General features: G+C 40.8%; 1 protein-coding gene across 2 annotated transcripts in view; it reads left to right on the top strand.

Moving 5' to 3' along the window:
• The window catches only part of LOC140714990 (transient receptor potential cation channel subfamily V member 6-like), a 111,992-nt gene that overhangs the window by 85,469 nt on the left and 1,519 nt on the right, over positions 1-25,004 (top strand). For both annotated transcript variants that reach the window (XM_073026731.1, XM_073026730.1), the window contains 4 exons: positions 5,614-5,779; positions 15,804-15,870; positions 17,255-17,523; positions 22,106-22,212. In XM_073026731.1, the coding sequence (XP_072882832.1) occupies positions 5,614-5,779; positions 15,804-15,870; positions 17,255-17,523; positions 22,106-22,212 (609 nt within the window). The remainder of the gene's footprint in view (positions 1-5,613; positions 5,780-15,803; positions 15,871-17,254; positions 17,524-22,105; positions 22,213-25,004) is intronic.

The raw sequence follows: 25,004 nt of genomic DNA, 5'->3' as shown, positions 1-25,004 counted from the left end.
TAAAATGAATATACTGCCCAGACTGTTATATCTCTTTCAGACCTTACCAATGGAGATTAATCAAAATCAATTCAATTAATGGAACAAGATGCTATCAAGCTATATTTGGCAGGGGAAAAGGCCTAGAGTTCATCTCAAAACTTTGCGATTAGCAAAGGAAAAGTGGGGATGGGGCCTACCTTCTCTTAGAGATTATTATCTTGCAGCATAGTTGAGAGCTGTGATATGTTGGTGTAACCCATCATACGACACTCAATGGAAAAACATTGAGGAGCGGGTACTTCCCATTCCCATACAAGCTATTTTGGCTGATACCAACCTGCAAAGGTACATAAATACTATTGATAACCCATGGGTGAAATTGACTCTTAAAATATGGAAAACTACTATAAACAAATATAAGCTAGAAGGAGATATTGCAATTCTTAAATGGTGTGCACATGACTCGGATTTTACACCAAATAAATTGGATGCTAGATTTAAGGACTGGACAGCTAAAGGAATAACAGTTCTTTGCAACATAATGAAAGAAGGTACACTCTTCAGTTTTGAAATGCTTAAAGAGAAACACTTATTAGAAAAACAATATTTTTATTGTTATTTACAGATGCGACAATATGTTAATAAGATGCTTAAAAATGTAACCAAGGCAAATACATGCTTGATAGAGCTCTTTAGAAAAGCATATAATTCAGATAATGGTAGTAGAATCATTTCAAGCATGTATAAGAGGTTGTCAAATCTTAAAACACATTCGACTTCATACATTAAAACAAAATGGGAGAAGGAAGGAGGGATAATTATATCTGAGGAAGAATGGACAATATGGAGATATCAATGGAAGTGTACCAGTTCACAGAAATGGAGGGAGTTTGGATGGAAAAATTTGATAAGATATTTTATTACACCCTCTCAGAAATCCGATTATGATAGTAACCTCCCTGTTTGCTGGTGAAATTGTGGAAATCAAAATGCAAATCATTATCATATTTTTTGGGACTGCCCTGTTATCAAAAAATATTGGAGGGGGATACACAATGCCCTACAAAACATCTTTAAATGTGAAATACCCTTAGAGAGTAAGACCATATATTTTGGATATATACCTCAAGAATGGTTGAAAAGAGATAAATATTTAATGGTATACTGTTGGTGGCTGGTAAAAAGACTCTTACTAGGAAATGGTTATCACAGGAGAGCCCAACTTTAATTGCATGGATGGAAATTACAATGGACATTTACAAAATGGAGAAGATAACAGCATCTGTTAACCATAAGCTGGAACAATTTGATTCATACTGGGAAAAATGGTTTAACTACATAATGCCTCATAGGCCTGATTTTATTCTCACAAATCAATGAATCTGTTGTAAAAAAAAAATCACTCCCTACTTGCACATAGTTCTTTCCTTTTGCTTGTTTTTTCTTTCCACTCTTTTCTATAAATGTATACCTCAGATAAATACTTTGTGGAGGTTTGTGATATATATGATTATATGATATATATGTACAATGTCTGAAATATATTTTATGGAAATGTTAGTTTGATGATGAATTTCAATAAAAAAATAAATTAGAGAAAAAGAAACTACTCACCCTTTCCACTGCTGATCCCTCAGTGAGGACTGGTCTGTGTTTCCCCAGCTTCCCCTTCCTGAAATCAATTACTGGGTCTTGCAAAGGAAGGTACAGGGGCCCAGGTTTTGAAACTTGTTGATTAGAACTGAGGGGATGATTGTTTTGAACACTGATCTGTATTCAATAAACTGCAGCCTAACATGGGTATTACAATTGTCCAAGTCATCTGATACCCGAATGGAGAGCCAGTGAGATTGTATCCACTGCAGACCTATTGTGTTGATATGCAAATTGCAGTGGGTCCTGTTCCTTGCTTAGCCAGGAGTTGAGACTGGCCATGACCAACCTCTCAAAGCATTTCATCACCGTAGATGTGAGTGCCATTGGCAATAATCATTGAGGCAGCTCACCCTGCTGTCTTGGACTCTGGTATAATTGTTGCCTTTTTGAAGCAGGTGGGAACCTCTGACCGTAGTAGTGTGAGATTGAAGATGTGCTTGAACACTTCCACCAGTTAGTTGGCACAGGTTTTCAGTATCCTATCAGGTACACCATCAGAGCCTGACATCCTGTGAAGGTTCACCCTCTTGAAGGATGTTCTGAAGTTGACCTCCGAGATAGAGATCACAGGGTTGCTACATGCTGCTGGGATTCACACAGATGTAGTTTTATTCTTCCTTTCAAACCATGCATAAAGAGCATTGAGTTCATCTGGGGGTGAAGCATCATAGCCATTCATTATGTTATGTTTCACCTTGTAGGATATAAAGGCCTGCAAACCCTGCCAGAGCTGATGTGCATCCGATTCCGTTTCTAACCTCAATCAAAATTATTTTTTTGTTTTTAAAATAGCCTTTTGTAGGTCATACCTGGACTACCTCTATAGTTCTGGATCACCAGTTTTTAATGCCACAGTACCTCAGCACACTATGAATATCCTGGTTCATCCATGGCTTTTGGTTTGAGTATGTCTAGTATAGAGCGGCAGGGTGGAGGAACATTTTTACCAAAGGAGGTGTAAGGCACTTCTTCCATCTGCTAGCCTGCAGGTAACCCTTGGGCAAGGTGTAGACCTTGCAGAGGGTGATGATAACTGTGACATATTCATTCAGATTCAAAGATGAGTCTCTGAATATTGTCCAGTCCACCAACTCAAAGCCGTCCTGTAAGCACTTCTCTGCCTCCCTTGACCATTTCTTCTTGGTCCTTAATACTGGTGCTGCGGTTTTTAGTCTCTGATGGGAGTAGAAGTACAGTCAGGTGATCACACCAAAGTGTGAAAGTCTGGTTTTAGGAGTGTGGTGGCTCCTCAGGTTCCACAGATGATATGCTGGTGGTCGTTGTTCAGAAACTTCTTCAAGCTGGCCTGGTTGAAATCCTTAATTGTGTACACACACACACACACACACACACACACACACACACACACACACACACACACACACACACACACACACACACACACACACACACACACACACACACACCCCCCCCCCCCCCCCCCCCCCCCCCCCATTGGATTCCAGTTAATTGGTCCATCACTTATTGGGACAGCAGCTTATTGAGACAACTCTTAAAGAACAAAAAATATTCAAGAACATAGCTGAGATACCCTTCATTTATTTGAGACATTATGCTGCTTAACTGGGACAGGAGACTTTTGCCCAGCTGTTTCTAACTATCATCAGTCATGTGAACTTGTGTGCCTGTTAGACACTAGACAATTCTTAGAACGACATTGAGTGCAAGGTTGTTGCTATGACAGTACTCAACCAGCTGACCTATCTTGCTCTTGTATGCCTCATTTGTGTATGTTTGTGTTCAAAAGCAGTGATTTTTGCCACTAACTGTTGGTGAGAAGTAAACTGTAAGATAAAGGATCTTATACTTTCCTGGTGTATATGATGAATAAAATTTTCTTGGGCTTTCAGTCGGGTACAAATATCAATTTTAGCTGACGTTTCGATGACAAACTGCCATCTTCATCATGGATGATACCTGAATGTGTCTAGTCCAGTGGTATCTATATCCCCATCGTCTGACCCTCCTGATTGGTTAGTCCTCAACCAATCAGGTTTCCACTGCCCCACCCTGTTTATGATCGAATTCCAGTTCTTACTTAGAGCGAGGCCTTCGTCTTTGTTAAAATTCTTTTCCTCTAGCTTCTTTTACCTGGCGGTTCCAAAAGCCATTGGTGTGACATAGTAGTTTTGTGCCATTGAAGTCAATCCTCTGGCAGTATTCTGCTACCACCAATTTTTCTGGGTAACCCAAACAAATACACCTCTTGTGCTGCTCTTCCGGCATGCATCCTTTGTAAAAGCTATTTCAGACCTGGAGAGTCTCCATAAGGAAATAAGACAATTACGCACAACATTCCTAAAGAATGGATACAAGGTAAAGGAAATCAATAAAAAAGGCTGACAGAAAAGCCAGGAAAAACCAACAATGAGGAGGAACCATTGCTACAGCTTGTCTTACCTATATTTCCATGGTTTCTGGAAGGATCACCAGGATCCTGAAGAAATAGGGGATTAATACCATCCACAAGCCCATAAGGAAGCTCAGGTCACAGCTTATGTGGGACAAAGATGACCTGAGACTCGGGTTGGATGGCATTTACAAGATTCCCTGTGAACGCAGAGCAGCATTTATTGGCCAGACACAGTGGAAACCAGCATCAAGGAGCACAGGAAGTGTGTCCAAACATGACACGACAAACACCTTCACCAGAGGTGCTACCATTTCCTGGACAACCTATATATCGCAGTGTACACTAGATGAATTCTTCCTTTCAACTACTAATAGGAAATAGGGACCCTCTGTTGGTCAGGTTGACTGTGTCCCTCTTGTCTATGTGATACAGCAGCCAGTACACAAGCCAGATCAGTAGGATATGGAGAGCAAACAGTTGCTCATGCAGCAGGCTTATCGTCTCCATGCAGCTGATGAATCCAAATGACGGCAGGGACCGACACAATTAGGCACCAGTGGCATCGCAGGAGTTGCCAATCAGTGTTGAGTTCAACACAGGACTGTTTTAGGAGCAACAGCTCCGGATTTTTTTCTAAAAGTTTACTCCTGAAGCCTTCCCCATGAGTGGGTACAGCTGCAAGGCAGTGGAGGTTTGAGATTAGAGCTTTCCTTCTCCTGAGCTGCCAACCACAGCTGACAAGCCCATCTACTACTGGTTTTAAAGAGCCTTCGCTTTTGGCCACATGGCCAGGAGCTGGACTTAGTTGTTAGAGACTATTTGAGATGTACACCATTAGGAGCATAGAGTAGGTAGTGGGAGCTTATCCCCATTACTACCTCTGGCTATATCTACCCAATAGGAACTAACACACACTTATTTAGTACTAGAGCAGTATTGATAGTGTTCTAATTTGTTCTATATTTTATTTAAGTACTGTACATATTTTGTTACTCAGTTAAATGGTACTTTGTCTTTTTTATACCTTTTTAACTATTTCCAGGAAAGTTTTGTTAATGGGGCAGGCGCTCAATTGCACCAAAATGTCCCAATTAACTGGAATCCACCACACACACACATACACAATGTATATATTCTTCTTGTAATATATGTCTTTTTAATGTATTGCACTACATTGTTGTCTTTAAAGCAACACATTTCACAACATACAGTATGCCAGTGATGTTAAATCTGACTCTGATACAGACTGGACCATAATCCTTTGATCACTCTGTACTAAAGTGGAACTTTTTCTTTGTTCCAAACATGTTAGCTCTTGTAAAAAATGTGTTTTATGTATGTTCAATTAATATTTTGTTTGCAAATGCTTCTTGAGTGATTCTGCCACAAGTAAGTTTTTCACTGTGCATACTTTTCACTATTCACATGACAATGAATTCAACTTTTGTTTTGTCTTTGATTAAACCTAGCTGCTGTTTCACAGTTTCTCACCATTTAGAGGATACTGTGATCTATCTCTCTTTGCTCCTAAGTAAATGATTTTTCCAATAGTGAGCTTCACTGCACTGTACCCATTGTTCTCCTCCCTTTTCCCTCAACAGCAGCTGCTATGCATTCCTAGTGCTATTGATTTTCATCCTTCGACTTACAAGTGCAGGCATTGAAGAGTTCTTCATGGCCATTGCCATTGCCTTGGCCTGGTGCAATTCCATGTACTTTGCTCGAGGGTTCCGGATACTTGGGAATTTCACCATCCTACTCCAAAAGGTAACTAAGCCAGATACTTAATTGTACTCAACACTTCATCATGAAATGTAAAGGAGGCTTGATCCAAAAGCAGAGCAGGGGAGATAATTTAGCAGTAAATTATATTTTACTAATAAACTGCAAAATAACAAGTCATGAGAGGACACAAAATAAGAGAGAAAAGAGCCTGGTGTAACACAAGGTCTGGGTGCCATGGTAGCGTAGCAGTTAGCGCAATGTTTGAAGCGATGGAGTTCGGAGTTCAATTCCCAGCATTCACTGTGAGCCTGTACATCCTCTCTGTGAAATGTGTGGGTTCTCTTCAGGTCCACCTGTTTCCTTCCATGGCCCAAAAACTGTTAACCATGTAGGTTAATTGGTCATTGTAAATTATCCTGTGATTAGGTTAGGGTTAAATTGAAGTTTCCGGGATTGTAGGACAGTACCATTCAAAGGGCCGGAAGGGTCTATTCCACACGGTATCTCTAAATAAGTAAATATATAAGATGAAGGGAGTTTTGTGTGAGTCTGTAAGGAGGAATTGGATGGACTCACAGTGCTCCCAGATGCTCATATGCATCAGCTGCGTGCATGCAGTGACCATCCCAGACCCCAAGGGACGTCCATCAATGAGTGTGATGCAGAAGGGGTGAGAGATAGGTTCTATAGGGAGTCCAATCTGTAGAGTTTAGTCCGGAAAGTTGCCTGTTGTGCTGGTATCCACCAGAATCTCCTGTGTGCTTGGAACCATTGGGCTGTGAAGGACAGAGAGAATGAGCTGGGCTATAGTGCTGGAATGAGGGGCTGGGGGGAGCTTAACAAATAGAAGGCCCCTCATTTTCACAGGAGCAGTTGGTATTAGATGTGTGGGTGATTGGCAGCTCTGCAGTAAGTGCACAAATTGTTTCTCCACCGATACTCACGCTCTTGGGGTTAAAGGAGCTCTCCTTAACTGCATGTGTTCTGGAAGTGTTGATGAAGAAGGTCAGAAATGGTTCTGGGAATAGAACTAGGACTCTGGCTGATGATATGGAGGGTTGTTCCATAAGATGCTAGTCAGTTTGGAGGACCAGTGGGCATCTCGCTGGTAGGTAGCTTCTCTTTCAAACACCCTGTGATTGTAATGGGCCAGCAGTGCTTCTGCATTCCAGCTACACTCTGCCACGAGGGTCTTGAATTCCAACATGAACCGTGAGCCTTGAAGCATGCACAAGTGTACGGGATTCACTGAATCCTGTACACTTCCTGAATGGTAGAAAACCTGGCGCATCTCAATGGTAAAATCTTTTTGTCCATCAAAAGCCTCTGTAGTCCATCTGATATACAAACGTTTGTACATCAATCGTTATGGTATTGTCCCATATAGAGGAAAGGGAACAATTTGGAAAGTGACTATATGTGACTTTTGAATGTGAGTCACAGTGACCAGGTTTCTGGCACTGAATCTGGTGCTGTGACTCAGAAGAGCAGAGGGGTCAATTTTAACATTCAGATCAGATTCCCATTTTTGTCTTGATTTATGAATTCCTAATTTAATTGTCTGCTTTTGAATCAAATTATACATACAAGGTGTAAATTTTTTAATTTTTCCTTTCTGAATTAATATTTCTATTTCACTAGGTTTTGGTATCAACATTGTTTGTCCCAGCTTTTCTCGTAAATAAGCTTTTCTGATCTGATCTGAATGTTAAAATTGATGGAAAAAATTGGTCAAGATTATGTTCTGATAGTATGAGAAATACAATAAATGTTCGACTTAGATTAATACAATATAATTTTTTACATCAATTATATATAACACCACAGAAAATAAATAGATTAAATTCAAATATGTCTGACTAATGTTTTCGATGTAAACAAGAAATTGGTACTTTTTTACATTCTACTTGGTCTTGATCTAAAATTCAACCATTTTGGATTAATTTAAGATTTTTATTGGAACAAATTATTGGAGTACAAATTCCACATACTCCATTGCTATTTTTATTAGGAGACATTGAAGGGAAAATAACGAAATTTAAATTGAATAAGTATCAGAAAAAATTTATAAAAATTGCTTTGGCAGTAGCCAAAAAAGTTATTGCAGTTACTTGGAAATCTGATTTAAATTTAACTATGGATCGTTGGAATAATGAAATACATAGTTGTATTCCATTTGAAAAAATTACGTATAATTTAAGAAATGAATATGAGATATTTTTGAAAATTTGGTCACCATACTTACGAAAGATAGGATTAGATACATAGGTCCTTTGAAGATAAAATTATAGTAATTGGGGAAAGTGAAAATAAATATCAAAATTATTTTGAACTCCATGGAACATGTGGGGATCCTCCGATATCCAGGCAATCTTTCTTCTCTTTTCTTTCTTTTTTTTTCTTTTTCTTTAGATAAGGGTTAAGGGGGGAGGGTTAAGGGGAGGGGGGAGGGTTAAAATCACTTTTCTTACCATTTCATTTTTACATTTATTCTTGTAATTTCTAAAATTCAATAAATATATAATATTAAAAAAAAGAAGAGCAGAGGGGTGAAGAGGGTGAAGAAGGGTGAAGAGCGGTGATAGGAGATTCTATAGTCAGAGGAACAGAAATGGTTTCTGTGGGTGTGATAGAGATATCTGGATGGTACATTACTTCCCAGATGTCAGGGTCAGGGATGGCTCAGATCCAGTCCATGGCATTCTCAAGGGGAAGGTGAGCAGCCAAAAGTCTTGGTACATATTGGCATCAATGACATAGGTAGACAAGGTGAGGAGGTCCTGAAGTGAAATTTTAGGGAGCTAGGTAGAAAGCTGAAAAACAGGACCTCCAGGGTAGAAATCTTTGGATTGCTTCATGTGCCATGCACCAGTGATGGTAAAAATAGGAAGATGCGGCAGGTGAATACGTGGCTGAGGAACTGGTGCAGGGGGCAGGGATTTACACTTATGGATCATTGGGATCTCTTCTGGAGAAGGTATGACTACAAAAGGGATGGGTTATACCTGAGCCAGAAAGGGACCAAAATCTTTGCGGACAGCTTTGCTAGATTTGTTCGGGAGGGTTTAAACTAATTTGGCAGGGTGTTGGGAACTGGAAAAGATAGTGCTGAGGATGAGATAATTGGTTTACAAACAAAGGCAATGTGTAGTGAGACTCCTAGCAAGGAGAGACTGTTGATAGGGCATAACTGCAGTCAGCAGGATGAGTTTCAATGTAAAAGGTGGACAAAATCGAAAAGGGTGAATACAGGATTGAAGGTGTTATATTTGAATGTACACAGTATACAGAAAAAGGTGGATGAATTTGTAGCACAGTTACAGATTGGCTGGCATGTATGATGCTGTAGGCTTCACTGAAGCATGGCTGAAAGAAGTTTATAGCTGGGAGTTTAATGTCTGAGGATACACACTGTTTTGAAAGGGCAGGCAGAAGGCAAAGGGGAAGGTGTAGATCAGTTGTTAAAAAGTAAAAACAAATCATTAGAAAGAGGTTGTTAACTTCAGGAGGGCATGGAGCAACCACTGCCCGTTGAACATCGATGGCTCCTCGGTAGAGATCGTAAAGAGCACCAAACTTCTTGGTGTTCACCTGATGGAGAATCTCACCTGGTCCCTCAACACCAGCTCCATAGCAAAGAAAGCTCAGCAGTGTCTCTACTTTCTGCGAAGGCTGAGGAAAGTCCATCTCCCACCCCCCATCCTCATCACATTCTACAGGGGTTGTATTGAGAGCATCCTTGGCAGCTGCATCACTGCCTGGTTTGGAAATTGCACCATCTCGGATTGTAAGACCTGCAGCGGATAGTGAGGTCAGCTGAGAAGATCATCGGGGTCTCTCTTCCTGCCATCACGGACATTTACACTACCTGCTGCATCCGCAAAGGAAACAGCATTATGAAGGACCCCATGCACCCCTCATACAATCTCTTCTCCCTCCTGCCGTCTGGGAAAAGTTTCAAAAGCATTCGGGATCTCACGACCAGACTATGTAACAGTTTCTTCCCCCAAGCTATCAGACTCCTCAATACCCGAAGCCTGGACTGACACCTTGCCCTATTGTCCTGTTTATTATTCATTGTAATGCCTGCACTGTTTTTGTGCGCTTTATGTAGTCCTGTGCAGGTCTGTAGTCTAGTGTAGCTTTCTCCGTGTTGTTTTTTTTTATGTAGTTCAGTCTAGTTTTTGTACTGTGTCATGTAACACCATGGTCCTGAAAAACGTTGTCTCATTTTTACTATGTACTGTACATAGAACATAGAACATGGAATAGTACAGCACACTACAGGCCCTTCGGCTCACAATGTTGTGCCGACCCTCAAACCCTGCCTCCCATATAACTCCCCACCTTAAATTCCTCCATATACCTGTCTAGTAGTCTTTTAAACTTCACTAATGTATCTGCCTCCACCACTGACTCAGGCAGTTCATTCCATGCACCAACTACTCTCTGAGTGAAAAACCTTCCTCTAATATCTCCCTTGAACTTCCCTCCCCTTACCTTAAAGCCATGTCCTCTTGTACTGAGCAGTGGTGCCCTGGGGAAGAGGCACTGGCTGTGCACTCTGTCTATTCCTCTTAATATCTCGTACACCTCTATCATGTCTCCTCTCATCATCCTTCTCTCCAAAGAGTAAAGCCCTAGCTCCCTTAATCTCTGATCATAATCCATACTCTCTAAACCAGGCAGCATCCTGGAAAATCTCCACTGTACCCTTTCCAATGCTTCCACATCCTTCCTATAGTGAGGCGACCAGAACTGGACACAATATTTCAAGTATGGCCTAACTAGAGTTTTATAGAGCTGCATCACGTTCTTAAACTCTATCCCTTGACTTATGAAAGCTAACACCCCATAAGCTTTCTTAACTACCCTATCTACCTGTGAGGCAACTTGCAGGGATCTGTGGACATGTACCCCCAGATCCCTCTGCTCCTCCTCACTACCAAGTATCCTGCCATTTACTTTGTACTCTGCCTTGGAGTTTGTCCTTCCAAAGTGTACCACCTCACACTTCTCCGGGTTGAACTCCATCTGCCACTTCTCAGCCCACTTTTGCGTCCTATCAATGTCTCTCTGCAATCTTCGACAATCCTCTGTGCTATCTACACCACCAACCTTTGTGTCATCTGTAAACTTGCCAACCCACCATTCTACCCCCACATCCAGGTTGTTAATAAAAATCATGAAAAGTAGAGGTCCCAGAACAGATCCTTGTGGGACACCACTAGTCACAACCCTCCAATCTGAATGTGCTCCCTCCACCACAACCCTCTGCCTTCTGCAGGCAAGCCAATTCTGAATCCACCTGGCCAAACTTCCCTGGATCCCTTGCCTTCTGACTTTCTGAATAAGCCTACCGTGTGGAACCTTGTCAAATGCCTTACTAAAATCCATGTAGATCACATCCACTGCACTACCCTCATCTATATGCCTGGTCACCTCCTCAAAGAACTCTATCAGGCTTGTTAGGCACAATCTGCCCTTCACAAAGCCATGCTGACTGTCCCTGATCAGACCATGATTCTCTAAATGCCCACAGATCCTATCTCTAAGAATCTTTTCCACCGGCTTTCCCACCACAGACGTAAGGCTGACTGGTTTATAATTACCTGGACTATCCCTACTACCTTTTTTGAACAAGGGGGCAACATTCGCCTCCCTCCAATCCTCCGGTACCATTCCTGTGGACGACGAGGACATAAAGATCCTAGTCAGAGGTTCAGCAATCTCTTCCCTTGCCTCATGGAGCAGCCTGGGGACTTATCCATCCTATTGTATTTTAACAACTCCAACATCTCTTCTCCCTTAATATCAACATGTTCCAGAACATCAACCTCACTCATATTTTCCTCACTGTCATCAAGTTCCCTCTCAGTGGTGAATACCAAAGAGAAGTATTCATTGAGGACCTCGCTCACTTCCACAGCCTCCAAGCACATCTTCCCACTTTTATCTCTAATTGGTCCTATCTTTACTCCTGTCATCCTTTTGTTCTTCACATAATTGAAGAATGCCTTGGGGTTTTCCTTTACCCTACTCGCCAAGGCCTTCTCATGATCCCTTCTTGCTCTTCTCAGCCCTTTCTTAAGCTCCTTTCTTGCTACCCTATATTCCTCAATAGACCCATCTGATCCTTGCTTCCTAAACATCATGTATGCTGCCTTCTTCCACCTGATTAGATTTTCCACTTCACTTGTCACCCATTGTTCCTTCACCCTACCATTCTTTATCTTTCTCACCGGGACAAATTTATCCCTAATATCCTGCAAGATATCCCTAAACATTGACCACATGTCCATAGTACATTTCCCTGCAAATACATCATCCCAATTCACACCCGTCAAGTTCTAGCCTTATAGCCTCATAATTTGCCCTTCCCCAATTAAAAATTTTCCTGTCCTCTCTGATTCTATCCTTTCCCATGATAATGCTAAATGTCAGGGAGCGGTGATCACTGTCCCCCAGATGACCCAGTTCATTACCTAATAGTAGATCTAGTATGGCATTCCCCCTAGTCGGCCTGTCAACATACTGTGACAGGAATCCATCCTGGACACACTTAATAAACTCTGCCCCATCTAAACCCTTGGAACTAATCAAGTGCCAATCAATACTAGGGAAGTTAAAGTCACCCATGATAACAACCCTGTTATTTTTGCACCTTTCCAAAATCTGCCTCTCAATCTGCTCCTCGGTATCTCTGCTGCTACCAGGGGGCCTATAGAATACCCCCAGTAGAGTAACTGCTCCCTTCCTGTTCCTGACTTCCACCCATACTGACTCAAAAGAGGATCTTGCTACATTACCCACCCTTTCTGCAGCTGTAATAGTATCCCTGACCAGTAATGCCACCCCTCCTTCCCTTTTCCCCCTTCTCTATCTCTTTTAAAGCACTGAAATCCAGGAATATTGAGAATCCATTCCTGCCCTGGTGCCAGCCAAGTCTCCATAATGGCCACTACATCATAATCCATGTATGTATCTAAGCTCTCAATTCATCACCTTTTTTCCTGATGCTTCTTGCATTGAAGTACACACACTTTAGCCCTTCTATCTTACTACCTTTACACCCTTTATTCTGCTTCTCTTTCCTCAAAGCCTCTCTATATGTTAGATCTGGCTTTACTCCATGCACTTCTTTGACTGCTCTATCGCTCCAGGTCCCATCCCCCTTGCAAATTAGTTTAAACCCTCCCAAACCATGCTAGCAAACCTACCTGTAAAGATATTGCTCCCCCTCGAGTTCAGGTGCAACCTATCCAATTTGCACAGGTCCCACCTTCCCCAGAAGAGATCCCAATGATTGAAAAATCTAAAACCCTGCTCCCTGCACCAACTCCTCAGCCACGCATTGAACTGCCATCTCTTCCAATTCTTACCATTACTATCACGTAGCAATGGCAGCAATCCTGAGAACGCCACCCTTGAGGTCCTGTTCTTCAGCCTTCTGCCTAGTTCACGAAACTCACACTTCAGGACCTCATCCCTCTTCCTGCTTATATCGTTGGTACCAACATGTATCACAACTTCTGGTTGCTTTCCTTCTCATACCAGGATGTCATGCACCCAGTCAGAGACATCCCAGACCCTGGCACCTGGGAGGCAGCAAACCATGCGGGTATCCTTCTCACGTCCACAAAATCTCCTGTCTGCTCCCCTGACTATAGAGTCTCCAATGACGACAGCTCTCCTCTTCTCCATCCCATCCTTCTGCACCACAGGGTCAGACTCAATGCCAGAGGCCCTGCTACCATGGTTCACACCTGGTCGGTCATCCTCGCCAACAGCATCCAGGATGGTAAATTAATTATTCAGGGGAATGGCTACAGGGGTGCTCTGCACTACCTGTCTACTCTCCTTCGCTTTCCCCCTTCGGACTGTCACCCAACGACCTGCTTCCTGCAGCCTAGGTGTGACTACCTCCCTGTAGCTCTCATCTATGACGGCCTCATTCTCCCTTATGAGTCGAAGGTCATCCAGCTGCTGCTCCAGATTCCTCACACGGTCTTCCAGATCACCCAGCCGTAAGCACTTCTGGCAGATGTGACTCTGTGGGAGAGGGGAGTTCCCCCAAGACTGCCACATCTCACAGTTATGGTCGAAATGACAATAAAAATGACTTGACTTGACTTGACTTGACATGGGGTGACAAGTGGTGTTCCACAGGGGTTTGTGTTGGGACCGATTCTTTTTACGTTACATATCAGTAATTTGGATGATGGAATCGATGGCTTCGTTGCAAAGTTTGTGGATAATACGAAGACAGGAAGAGGGGCAGGTAATTTCGAGGAAGTAGCTACAGAAGGACTTAGATGGATTAGGAGAATGGGAAAAGAAATGACAGATGGAATACAGTGTCAGGAAATGTGTGGTCATGTTCTTTGGTAGAAGAAATGAAAGGGAGAGAAAATTCTAAATGGAGAGAAAATTCAAAAATCTGAGGTGCAAAGCGACTTGGGAATCCTTGTGCAGGATTCCCTACAGGTTAATTTGCAGGTTGAGTCTGTGGTGAGGAAGGCAAAAGTGACGTTAGCATTCATTTCAAGAGGACTAGAATATAAAAGCATGATGTAATGTTGAAGCAAATTAAAGCACTGGTGAGGCCTCGTTTGGAGTATTGTGAGCAGTTTTGGGCCCCTTATCTTTGAAAGGATATGCTGAAACTGGAGAGGGTTCAAAAGAGTTCATAAAAGTAATTCCAGGATTGAATGGCTTGTCATATGAAGAGCGTTTGATGGCTCTGGGCCTGTATTCACTGGAATTCGGAATAATGAGCAGTGACCTAATTGAAAACTATCAAATGTGTAAAGACATTAATAGAGTGAGATGTGAAGAGGAAGTTTCCTAAGGTGGGAGAGTCTAGGACCAGAGGACATGACCTCAAAATAGACAGCATTCTTTTGGAATGGAGATGAAAAGGAATTTCTTTAGTCAGAGAGTGGTGTATCTGTGGAATTCTTTGCTACAGGCAGCTGTGGAGTGAAGTCTTTATGTATATTTAAGGCAGAGGTTGATAGATTCTTGATTAATCAGGGCCAGAAGGGATATAGGGAGAAGGCAGGAGACTGGGGCTGAGGGAAAATAGTTCAGCCATAATGAAATGGCAGAGTAGACTTGATGGATGAAATGGCCTAATTCTGCATCTACCTCTTATGGTCTTATGGAGTAATGGTTCACCAGCTCAACATAGTTTTCATTTATTGGAATAAGGATCCTTGTGTAATCAAATAGGTCAGGTGGATGGTTTCAAGTTCCTGGAACTATCAGAAACAATGAATCAATTACTATTTTCATCCCATGTTGTTTGGTTCCTCTAAAGGAATAATGGAGAAATTTTACAAAACTTTAGCTACTGTACAGATGAATGGTCCCTTGTGCTGGATTTAAAACTGTGGATACTGTGACTCTTAGGACTAAGATAGTTCGACTTTTATTACTTGAGAGTGTCATGGAGGAAGAGGCTTGATGGCCTGATTGGCCATTACTTAGTTCAAAAGATTGAGCCGCATAATGAAGGCAAACGGGTAAAGCTGAAGGTAGAAAAATTCATCTCTGCTGCAACGTGCATTCCCTTTATTGTGTATGCTTTTTTATGATTCAGCAGCATAATAATGTTTAGGTCTCATGAAATAAGTCTCCCTAAGAAGTTCAAGCATTGTAGACCCCATATTAATTGGTAATCAGTCAAATAACATTAATTTCTCTGATGTTTTAGGGAGGTACTGCTGTGTGCCTGGGAAGTTATTATTGTCAGGTAATCAATAAGCATTTTCCTATATTTGCTGCTGTAAGGGTTTATACTTGTTTGTAGTGTAGACAGGAACAATTATCTGAACCTCAAGAGCTTCTGCAGATTCACGAAATCTTGAACAAACACAGAAAGTGCTGAAGGAAGTCAGCAGGTCAGGTAGCATCTATGGGGGGGGGGGGGTAATAATCAGTCAGTGATTTGGTTCGAGACACACTGAGTTCCTCTGGCATTTTGAGTGTGTTGCACAGTTACCTGAATGATTGGTTATTGACAGCAAATATTAATTACCAGTTTTCTTTATTTCCCCTTCAGATTATTTTGGAGAAATTTTTGACATTTGTGGTATTAATGACAATGGTACTAATAGGATTTACCACAGGTAAGTATAAGTAAACTTCTCTCCAATAATGTTCTATTGATGTATGTAGAATTTTCCCATGGCGATGTACCACCCTGATATTGATTATAATTTTGTTAAAAAGAAAATAGACTGTTTTCTTCTTTTGTTCTAGTTCTTACATTATAAAACTTACATTTGAATCAGAGTAACAACATAAAAGCTGACCCCACTAAATTCACTTCAGTACGTTATCCTACAAAGCCACATTCCTTGTGGTGTTCACATTATTAATCCATGGCTGTCTTTTTCCTTTACTCCATTTAAGACTATAACCATCATTGTATATTCTGTGAGTATTTAGGATTGGGATTCACTATATAATAGGATGGTGAATATAGATTTGATTGTGGCATTCAAGAGAGTTGCATAATGACTGTAATGGAGGGGGAATTGTAGGAATATGTGAATATAGTGAACTGGATTCCTCTTTGAATGCCAGTATGGATGGACTGGATAGCTTCCTTCTGCGCTGATTCTATGACTTTTTTCCCCAAATGTATTACTGTTATAGCATTGAACTGTCTAGAACTTCTTTGCCTTTCTCTAACTCCTCACAATCCTGAATGGACCTTCTCCTCTACTGTAAACATTGTTGGCTTTATATTTATTAGTTTCAGTTTTGATATCACCAGTGTATGTTGTGATCTACAGTCCTCTTCAATTTAGCCTTATTAGAAATTCTGTATTATTCTGCCTATACCTAGTTTAGAACTGTCATGGCTCTGGTTGGCTGTTCCCTTTTAAGTCTTCTTTTTCCCTGATTATGCCCTAATTTCAGTTGTTAGATCTCCATTTGCTCTAGTTACTCAATTACAGTACACCTGGTTTTCATCAGAGACTATGAAATAAATACGATGGCGTCACTATCACAGGTTGCCAGTTTGTTGGTCCATTCCCATGTGATAACTTCATTTCTCGACTGCTTATAACTGTTTGTTCCAAGTTCAGCTCCAGTTTCAAGATATTCCATGAAAAGCCCGTCTCCATGTCAAAACTCCGTATCAGAGCTCCGTGTCAAGATTCTTCCTGTTTGTTGTTAAACGTTCACGCCTACGCCAGCATCCCCAACTCAATCTCTGTGCCTGTGTCCTGCACTTGGGTTCTCCTCATTCGCTCCGTGCAACAAGAACAAACTATAAAGAACTTCACTTGAACTATCTATCCATCCTAAAAGCAAATCCATTGGGCACACAGTTTCTTTCTTCTCTGTCACCCTCTCACTATCCTCATGACTAAATATTCCTTAATTATTTTAGCCGTATCTTTTGTGGCTTGTTGTCAAATGCTGTTTTAATCCTATAAAACACATACATTATTGTTAGGTTTGGAGATTGATGCTGATATTTGTTTCTTTTCATTCCAGCGCTACATTTGTCATTCGAAGAGCTTGATCCTTCTGAGTGGCTGCATTTTCATGGCTTTAAGAATCTGATATTCCTGGTCTTCATGCTCTTTTTTGGGCTCCTTGATATCCCACTGAACTATGACAAGTATACTCCTTTCATGGTCAAGATTTTATATGTGTCCTACATTATGATAACCTTCCAGATGATGGTCATTCTCTTTATCTTCTTGATGGCCCACACACTCCGACGGGTGATGAAGAATTATGATGTATTCTGGCAAGCCCAGGTGCTAGGTTCATATACATTATAATATCTGTTTGTGTCTGGAGTATAGGAAAGAAATGTTTTGATTCCACCATGTCTTTTGGTTGCTCATGTTCCCATCTAATGCCTCGGGATGTTTTGATTATGCAAAAGGCATTGGGCAGGATTACATGGTATCTGGTCCATCACCCATGGTAGCTGGACCTGTGGCCACACTAACCTTTGGTAGCTGCCTAGCTCTGAAAATCTGACTGCTGTTGATACCTCATTCAATAGGCAAAACTGTCAGACAGCCAGTTCACTTGTTCCAGATACCTCTGATGATCAGGGGTATTTGAATGTTGAATACAAATTAAGTCATTAAAAAATTAAAACTTAACTTAAAATACACATTTGGTTGTTATTAAGTAATTAAGGACATATAATGCAGTTAGATAAAGAAAATTAAACATGTATGTTCCTATACATGCCTTCAAATCAGGGTGGATGATCTCATTCAGGTGACTCAGGCTGCTCGAGATGAATCAACTGTTACTGGGTCCAGATACAATGTTTATCCAGCTTCATGGTTCCACTGCCCCTGCACTTAACTCAGTATCAGCAGGGACCTTTATAATGGTAGTAGGTTATCTGTAATCTTGTACTCAAATGCTATTGCAAAGTGGTTAGTTTCCCTAATTGTCTGTATCTTCTGTTAACTTTCAGCACACCAAATTGCTCTGAACACCAATATCTTTTAATTTCCCACCATTTTCCTTACCAAAGTAGAAACCATTTCATGTTTCCTTATTCTACTTCATTTACCATGTCTTCACATAGCCTACTAAGCCTACCTTAGCCAAGTCTTCACTTATCCCCTACAGCTAGCTACTCTGCATGTTTCTTGCAATTTTCACCACCACCCAGTGATATATGATCAACATTCTTACCTCTCACCTCCTCACCCAAATCTATGACATAAATAGTGAACATTTTGTTTTAATATTGGTCTTTTACATTTAATGCTCTCCGTTTCCTATAAAACACATTGTCATTCATCTGTCAATGGTTTCAGATACTTCCTCAAAAGTTTACAGCACATTTGTCAGATACAGAACCATAGAACCATAGAACATTACAGCACAGAAGCAGGCCTTTTGGCCCTTCTTGGCTGTGCCAAACCATTTTTCTCCCTAGTCCCATTGACCTGCACCTGGCCCATATCCCTCCATACACCTCTCATCCATGTACCTGACAAGTGTTTCTTAAATGTTAAAAGTCAGCCCGCATTTACCACTTCATGTGGCAGCTGATTCCACACTCCCACCACTCTCTGTGTGAAGAAGAACCCCCCATGTTCCCTTTAAACTTTCACCCTAAACCCATGTCCCCTGGTTTTTTTCTCCCCTGGCCTCAGTGGAAAAAGCCTGCTTGCATTCACTCTATCTATACCTATCATAATTTTATATACCTCTATCAAGTCTCCCCTCATTTTTCTACGCTCCAGGGAATAAAGTCCTAACCTATTCAACCTTTCTCTGCAACTCAGTTTCTCAAGTCCCGGCAACATCCTTGTAAACCTTCTCTGCACTCTTTCAACCTTATTAATATCCTTCCTGTAATTCGGTGACCAAAGCTATATGCAATACTCCAAATTTGGCCTCACCAACGTCTTATACAACCTCACCATAACATTCCAACTCTTATACTCAATACTTTGATTTATAAAGGCCAATGTACCAAAAGCTCCCTTTACTACCCTATCTACCTGTGACGCCACTTTTAGGGAATTTTGTATCTGTATTCCTAGATCCCTCTGTTCTACTGCACTCCTCAGTGTCCTACCATTTACCTTGTATGTTCTACCTTGGTTTGTCCTTCCAAAGTGCAATACCTTACACTTGTCTGTATTAAACTCCATCTACTATTTTTTAACCCATTTTTCCAACTGGTCCAGATCCCTCTGCAAGCTTTGAAAACCTTCCTCACTGTCCACTACACCTCCAATCTTTGTATCATCAGCAAATTTGCTGATCCAATTTACCACATTATCATCCAAATCATTTAATATAGATGACAAATAACAATGGACCCAGCACTGATCCCTGTGGCACACCACTAATCACAGTCCTCCACTCAGAGAAGCAATCCTCCACTACCACTCTCTGACTTCTCCCATTGAGCCAATGTCTAATCCAATTTACTACCTCTCCATGTAAACCTAGCGACTGAATCTTCCTAACTAACCTCCCGTGTTGGACCTTGTCAAAGGCTTTACTGAAGTCCATGTAGAAAACATCCACTGCCTTCCCTTCATCCACTTTCCTGGTAACCTCCTCGAAAAACTCTAATAGATTTGTTAAACATGACCTACCACACACTAAGTCGTGTTGATTCTCCCTAATAAGTCCCTGTCCATCCAAATACTTGTAGATCCTATCTTTTAGTACTCCTTCCAATAATTTACCTACTACAGACGTCAAACTTACCAGCCTATAATTTCCTGGATTACTTTCTGAGCCTTTTTTAAACAACGGAACAACATGAGCTATCCTCCGATCCTCTGGCACCTCACCCGTAGATACCAACATTTTAAATATATCTGCCAGGGCCCCTTCAATTTCAACACTAGTCTCCTTCAAGGTCCGAGGGAATACTCTGTCAGGTCCTGGGAATTTATCTACTCTGATTTGCCTCAAGATAACAAACATCTCCTCCTCTTCAATCTGTATAGATTCCATGACCTCACTACTTGTTTGCCTTATTTCCATTGACTCCATGCCAGTTTCCTTAGTAAATACAGATGCAAAAAACCCATTTAAGATCTCCCCCATTTCTTTTGGTTCCATACATAGCCGACCACTCTGATCTTCAAGAGGTCCAATTTTATTCCTTACTATCCTTTTGCTCTTAATATACCTGTACCTGGTATATGGTCAGTCCTGTATAAGTCATGTTTGCTCTCTTGATCAACTCAACATTTTGTAAATATTCAGTTTCTCTTCCCTTAATTATAGATTGCAATCATATCTTAATATGGGTCTTTTTCTCCTTGGGTTTTCTTAAATAACAAATTATGTTACTACTTTCTAGTCTGAAGGGACAATGCTTAATTCTACTGCTCTTGCAGTGTGCATATACAAAGCTATGCAGTGAGTTAAATACCTTGTCAGAATTCACTTGAGACAGAACCTTCCTTGTGGATATTTAATGAGATCTTACTTGTGAAACTGCAGAAAGTTATGTAAAATACTGTAGGTATTAAACTCAATACAGAATTGCCACATACCTGAATATACTAATACTGTTGATTACTCTCGCAATTGGTGCTAACCAAGGTAACACACTCATGCAACACTTCATAACTTGCTATGTAAACAAAAGTAAACTCATGACGTAATGATATCTTAATAATGATAGGTGATAAACATAAAAATCCTTCAAAATATATCTAGTAAATGTTTACCAAGATTAACAAAACTTAAGACTATTAGTTTCAAGGACAAATAAAGAGATAGCGATGGATGCCTTTCTACAGTGTGCTTCAACCTAAGTATAAATTAACCTGCACACGAAATACTGTAACAATCAGGTTATGTCCAGGAAGTGATGTTTGTACAAAATAAACTGCATACAAAACAATGAATTGTACCTCTAGTGGCCAGAACATGAATGAAGGGCACTTTGATAGACTGTGGCTGCTGAATCTACTGTTTATTCATGTATTTTCATTACAACCCCTAGGGTAGAAACAATCAACTCCTGGGGAAATGTCAACTTAAGAGATTCTGCAGATGCTGGAAATCCAGAGAAACACACACAAAATGCTAGAGGAAGTCAGCAGGTCAGCTAACGTCTATGGAGAGGAATAAACTGTTGATATATTAGGCTGTAACCCTTCATCAGGACTTTGATGAAGGGATGAAGGGTCTCTGCCCAAAACATCAACTCTTTATTCATCTTTAAATATGCTGCCTGATCTGCTGATTTCCTCCAGCATTTTGTGTGTGTTACTGGGGGAAATATCAATTTTTAGTACCATTATTTTCTGAATTCTATTTTTTTGCATGTATTTATCCACCCTGGATTCACCACTGATTTCTTTGAATGGTAAATAATCCAACAAATCTTCATCCAGTTGAAAATGGATAAAAAGTAATTATTCTATGATACTGGTACTTATTTATTCTTATGTAATATTACCAGCACCTAGTTTCAAAGGATTTACACTAAATTATAAAACCTTTCTGTGCTAAGCTGATATCCTTTACAAGTTTCTCATTTGTTCAGTCCTCTTTGGCCCTTCTTTGCTGTTCCTTGTTCTTCTCAGTTTTGTGACTGAGCAGACTTCTTAGCAATTTAAGCATGCTCTAACTGAGTGGCAGGTGAGTATGCTGTGAGGTAGTCCTGGCTTGATTCATTAAATTAAAAAAAAGTTCCATTTATTCAGGGTTTTTCTTGAATAAAGTTTTCTTCCAACTGTTTTCCATGTGTGACATTTGAAAATCAAAATGAGACTGCTAGTAAGCAGGTCAAGCAGCACCTGTTGAAGGAGAAATAGAATTAACATTTCAGTTCAAAGAACTTTCAACAGAACCATAAAGTGTGTTTCTCTCTTACAATAGATTACAGCATCAACAATTCATATGGAGAGATGGCTTCCAAAACACTTCTGGTCTCGTGCTGGTACCTGTGGTGTGAACCTTGGACTTGATAACAACTGGTATATCTGGTGAGAGCTTAGCAGCAATTCCAAAGGACCACATCAGCACCAATTAACTGGACTTAGACAACATGTGCTCATTTCCCAGTCATACATCATTTACTTGTACACAGGAACAGCTCAACCTTTGTCACCAAACTGCTCCGAAACTCCAGCTCAGAATTGTCAATTTTTATACAGATATTGATCCAATCAAAAGTTTGTGCTCTTCCTAGTCATATTATTGTCATATAGGTAACTAGAAACATAGAAAACCTACAGCAAAATACAGGCCCTTCAGCCCACAATGCTGTGCCAAACATGTACTGACTTACTTTAGAAATTACCCAGGGTTACCCAGAGCCCTCTATTTTTCTAAGCCCCATGTACCTATCCAGGAGTCTCTTAAAATACCCTATCGTATCCGGCCCTACCACCGTTGCCTGCAGCACAGCAGCTTTGAGTGTCCTATGGACTTGTATCCAAGATCCCCCGATCCTCCACACTGCCAAGAGTCTTACCATTAACGGTACTAATCAGAATATACTGTTCAGGTGTTAATAAGCAATAAAATTGATGCATTAATGGACACTAATACCTTAGATTTAGTAAAATAACTGTTCAATAGCTAGTGAGTGCCCTACAATTTTTCATAAACATTCTTGTCTTGTCTTGGTATATCCTGGTGACCTTGGGTCCCAGGCTGAACAATGAGACTGTGTAAAGAGGAGCTAGGTTCTCAAGGCTGTGTTCAGCTTGTGTAGCTGTACAATGTCTGCACACAGTCTCTGTCACAACATCATCTTAACCCTTGCTGCAACTTCCACAGCCTCTTCATTTGGTTGTCACCCCTTCCACTACCCTCCATGCTGACTCTCCTCACCACTGGCACATAATAGTTAGTCATCCAGTCATGTATAGCTAGTCATCCAGTCATGTATAGATAGTCATACAGTCATGTATAGCTTGTCATACAATCATGTAATAGTTAGTCATACAGTATATATCGCTAGTCATACAGTCATGCAGACATGAAAACAAGCCCTTTGACCTAACTGGTCCATGACAACCAAGATCTCAATCGAAGCTAATCCCATTTGTCCGCATTTGGCCCATGTCCCTTTAAACCTTTCCTATCCATGTACCTGTCCAAGTACCTTTTAAATGCTGTTAATGTACCTGCCTCACCCATTTCCTCTGGCAGCTCATTCCATATTTTGACCACCCACTGAGTGACAAAGTTGCCTCAGATTCCCATTAAATCTCCCTCCGCTTGTTGTCTATATCATCTAGTTCTTGATTCTCTATCCCTAGGAAAAAAACTGCATGCATTCACACCATCTACCACTGCCAGGATTTTATACACCTCTATAAGACCACCCCCTTATTCTCCTAGACTTCAGTGTAAAGTGTCCCAACCTGTTCAATCTTTCTATGTAATTCAGTCCTTGCAAAATCTTTTGTAAATTTCCTTTACACTCTGTCCAGTTTAATGGCATCTCTCCTGTAGCAGGGTGATGAAAGCCAAATATAATATACCAAATGTGGCCTCACAATATCTTTTAACTGTAACTTAAAAACATCTCTGCTTCTGTAGTCAATGCTCTGACAGATGTGCCAGAAGTGTGAACCATCTACAAATGCACTACTATTACTCACCTACACCAGTATTATGGTACCTCCCAAACATGATCACTACCATGAGAAAGGACAATGCATTGGGTGCAGGGGGACACCTGGTTCCCCTCTAAGTCATGTTTTGGAAAGATATCACTGGTGCTTCCTTGGTTTAAGTTCTAGAATTCCAGCCAACAGTTCTGTCGGAGCATTTCCACTGGAAGGACTGCAGTAGTTAAAGAAGATGACTCATTACAACCTTCACAAAACATTTAGAGTTGGCAATTAATCCTGGCCATGTGAGTGATGTCTAGATCTCAAAACCTGAACCAATACGTAATTGAAAATTTAAAACAAAACTGTAGATGCTAAAAATCTGGAACAGAGGTAGAAAGTGCTGGAAACAGTGGAGGGAGAAACCATTAATACTTCAGGTTGAAGATGATCACAAGTGAACAGAAGTGATTAAGTCGGAATAGGTACAGCCACTAGCAAACAATCATCAATAAGCAAAAGAATGAAATGTGGGAAATCTGAAGTAATAATCACTTGGAGATTCTCAGCAAGTCAGGCAGCATATGTAGAGGGAAACACAGAGTTAATATTTCACATCATTGATCTATCAGTACTTAATCCAAATGTGAGTTCTCCCTAATATTCAAACAATAGTGTTTAGAAGCTGATGCTCAGTACTGTGGTGCTGGGAAATAGCCCCATCTCTGTTTTATATTGGCTGCCACAGAATTTGAAGTAGGAAAGTACGTGAATGTAAAAGATGCCATGCTTAACTTGCTGTTTACTTCTGATGCATTTTGCACATTGAAACACACCCCTTCAGCCTGTTCATTCACTTGTTCATCTGTAAGTTAAACCACTGGGGTATGAAACTTAGCAGAGCAAATCTCATGTTTGAGCCCTCACTGGCCTTCTAAGCCATGTGGCCAGGACATAGAAGCTCATTGTTAGTTAGAAGTATGCAACCTCCCTGTTGGAAAAGTGCACAGAATAAGCCTGCATTGCTTTGCGATTGTCTATCAAAGGCTCAGCACCTACCTGGGGTCTCTTCTCCAGGGCTTAGGTGTCATTGGTGATCAGAGTGTTGTGTACAATGTGGTCACTATTGGACAATATCTTTTGATGGCAGTAGTCAGGTTAATAGGATCAAAAAGTGGGCTCTCAAGGGTGAATGGTGTGAGCAATTATTG

This window comes from Hemitrygon akajei, chromosome 22 (genome assembly GCF_048418815.1).
Source record: "Hemitrygon akajei chromosome 22, sHemAka1.3, whole genome shotgun sequence".
Classification (NCBI taxonomy): Eukaryota; Metazoa; Chordata; class Chondrichthyes; order Myliobatiformes; family Dasyatidae; genus Hemitrygon; species Hemitrygon akajei.
The sequence above is the reverse complement of the archived record's forward strand: the minus strand, read 5'-3'. Positions and strand labels throughout refer to the sequence as shown.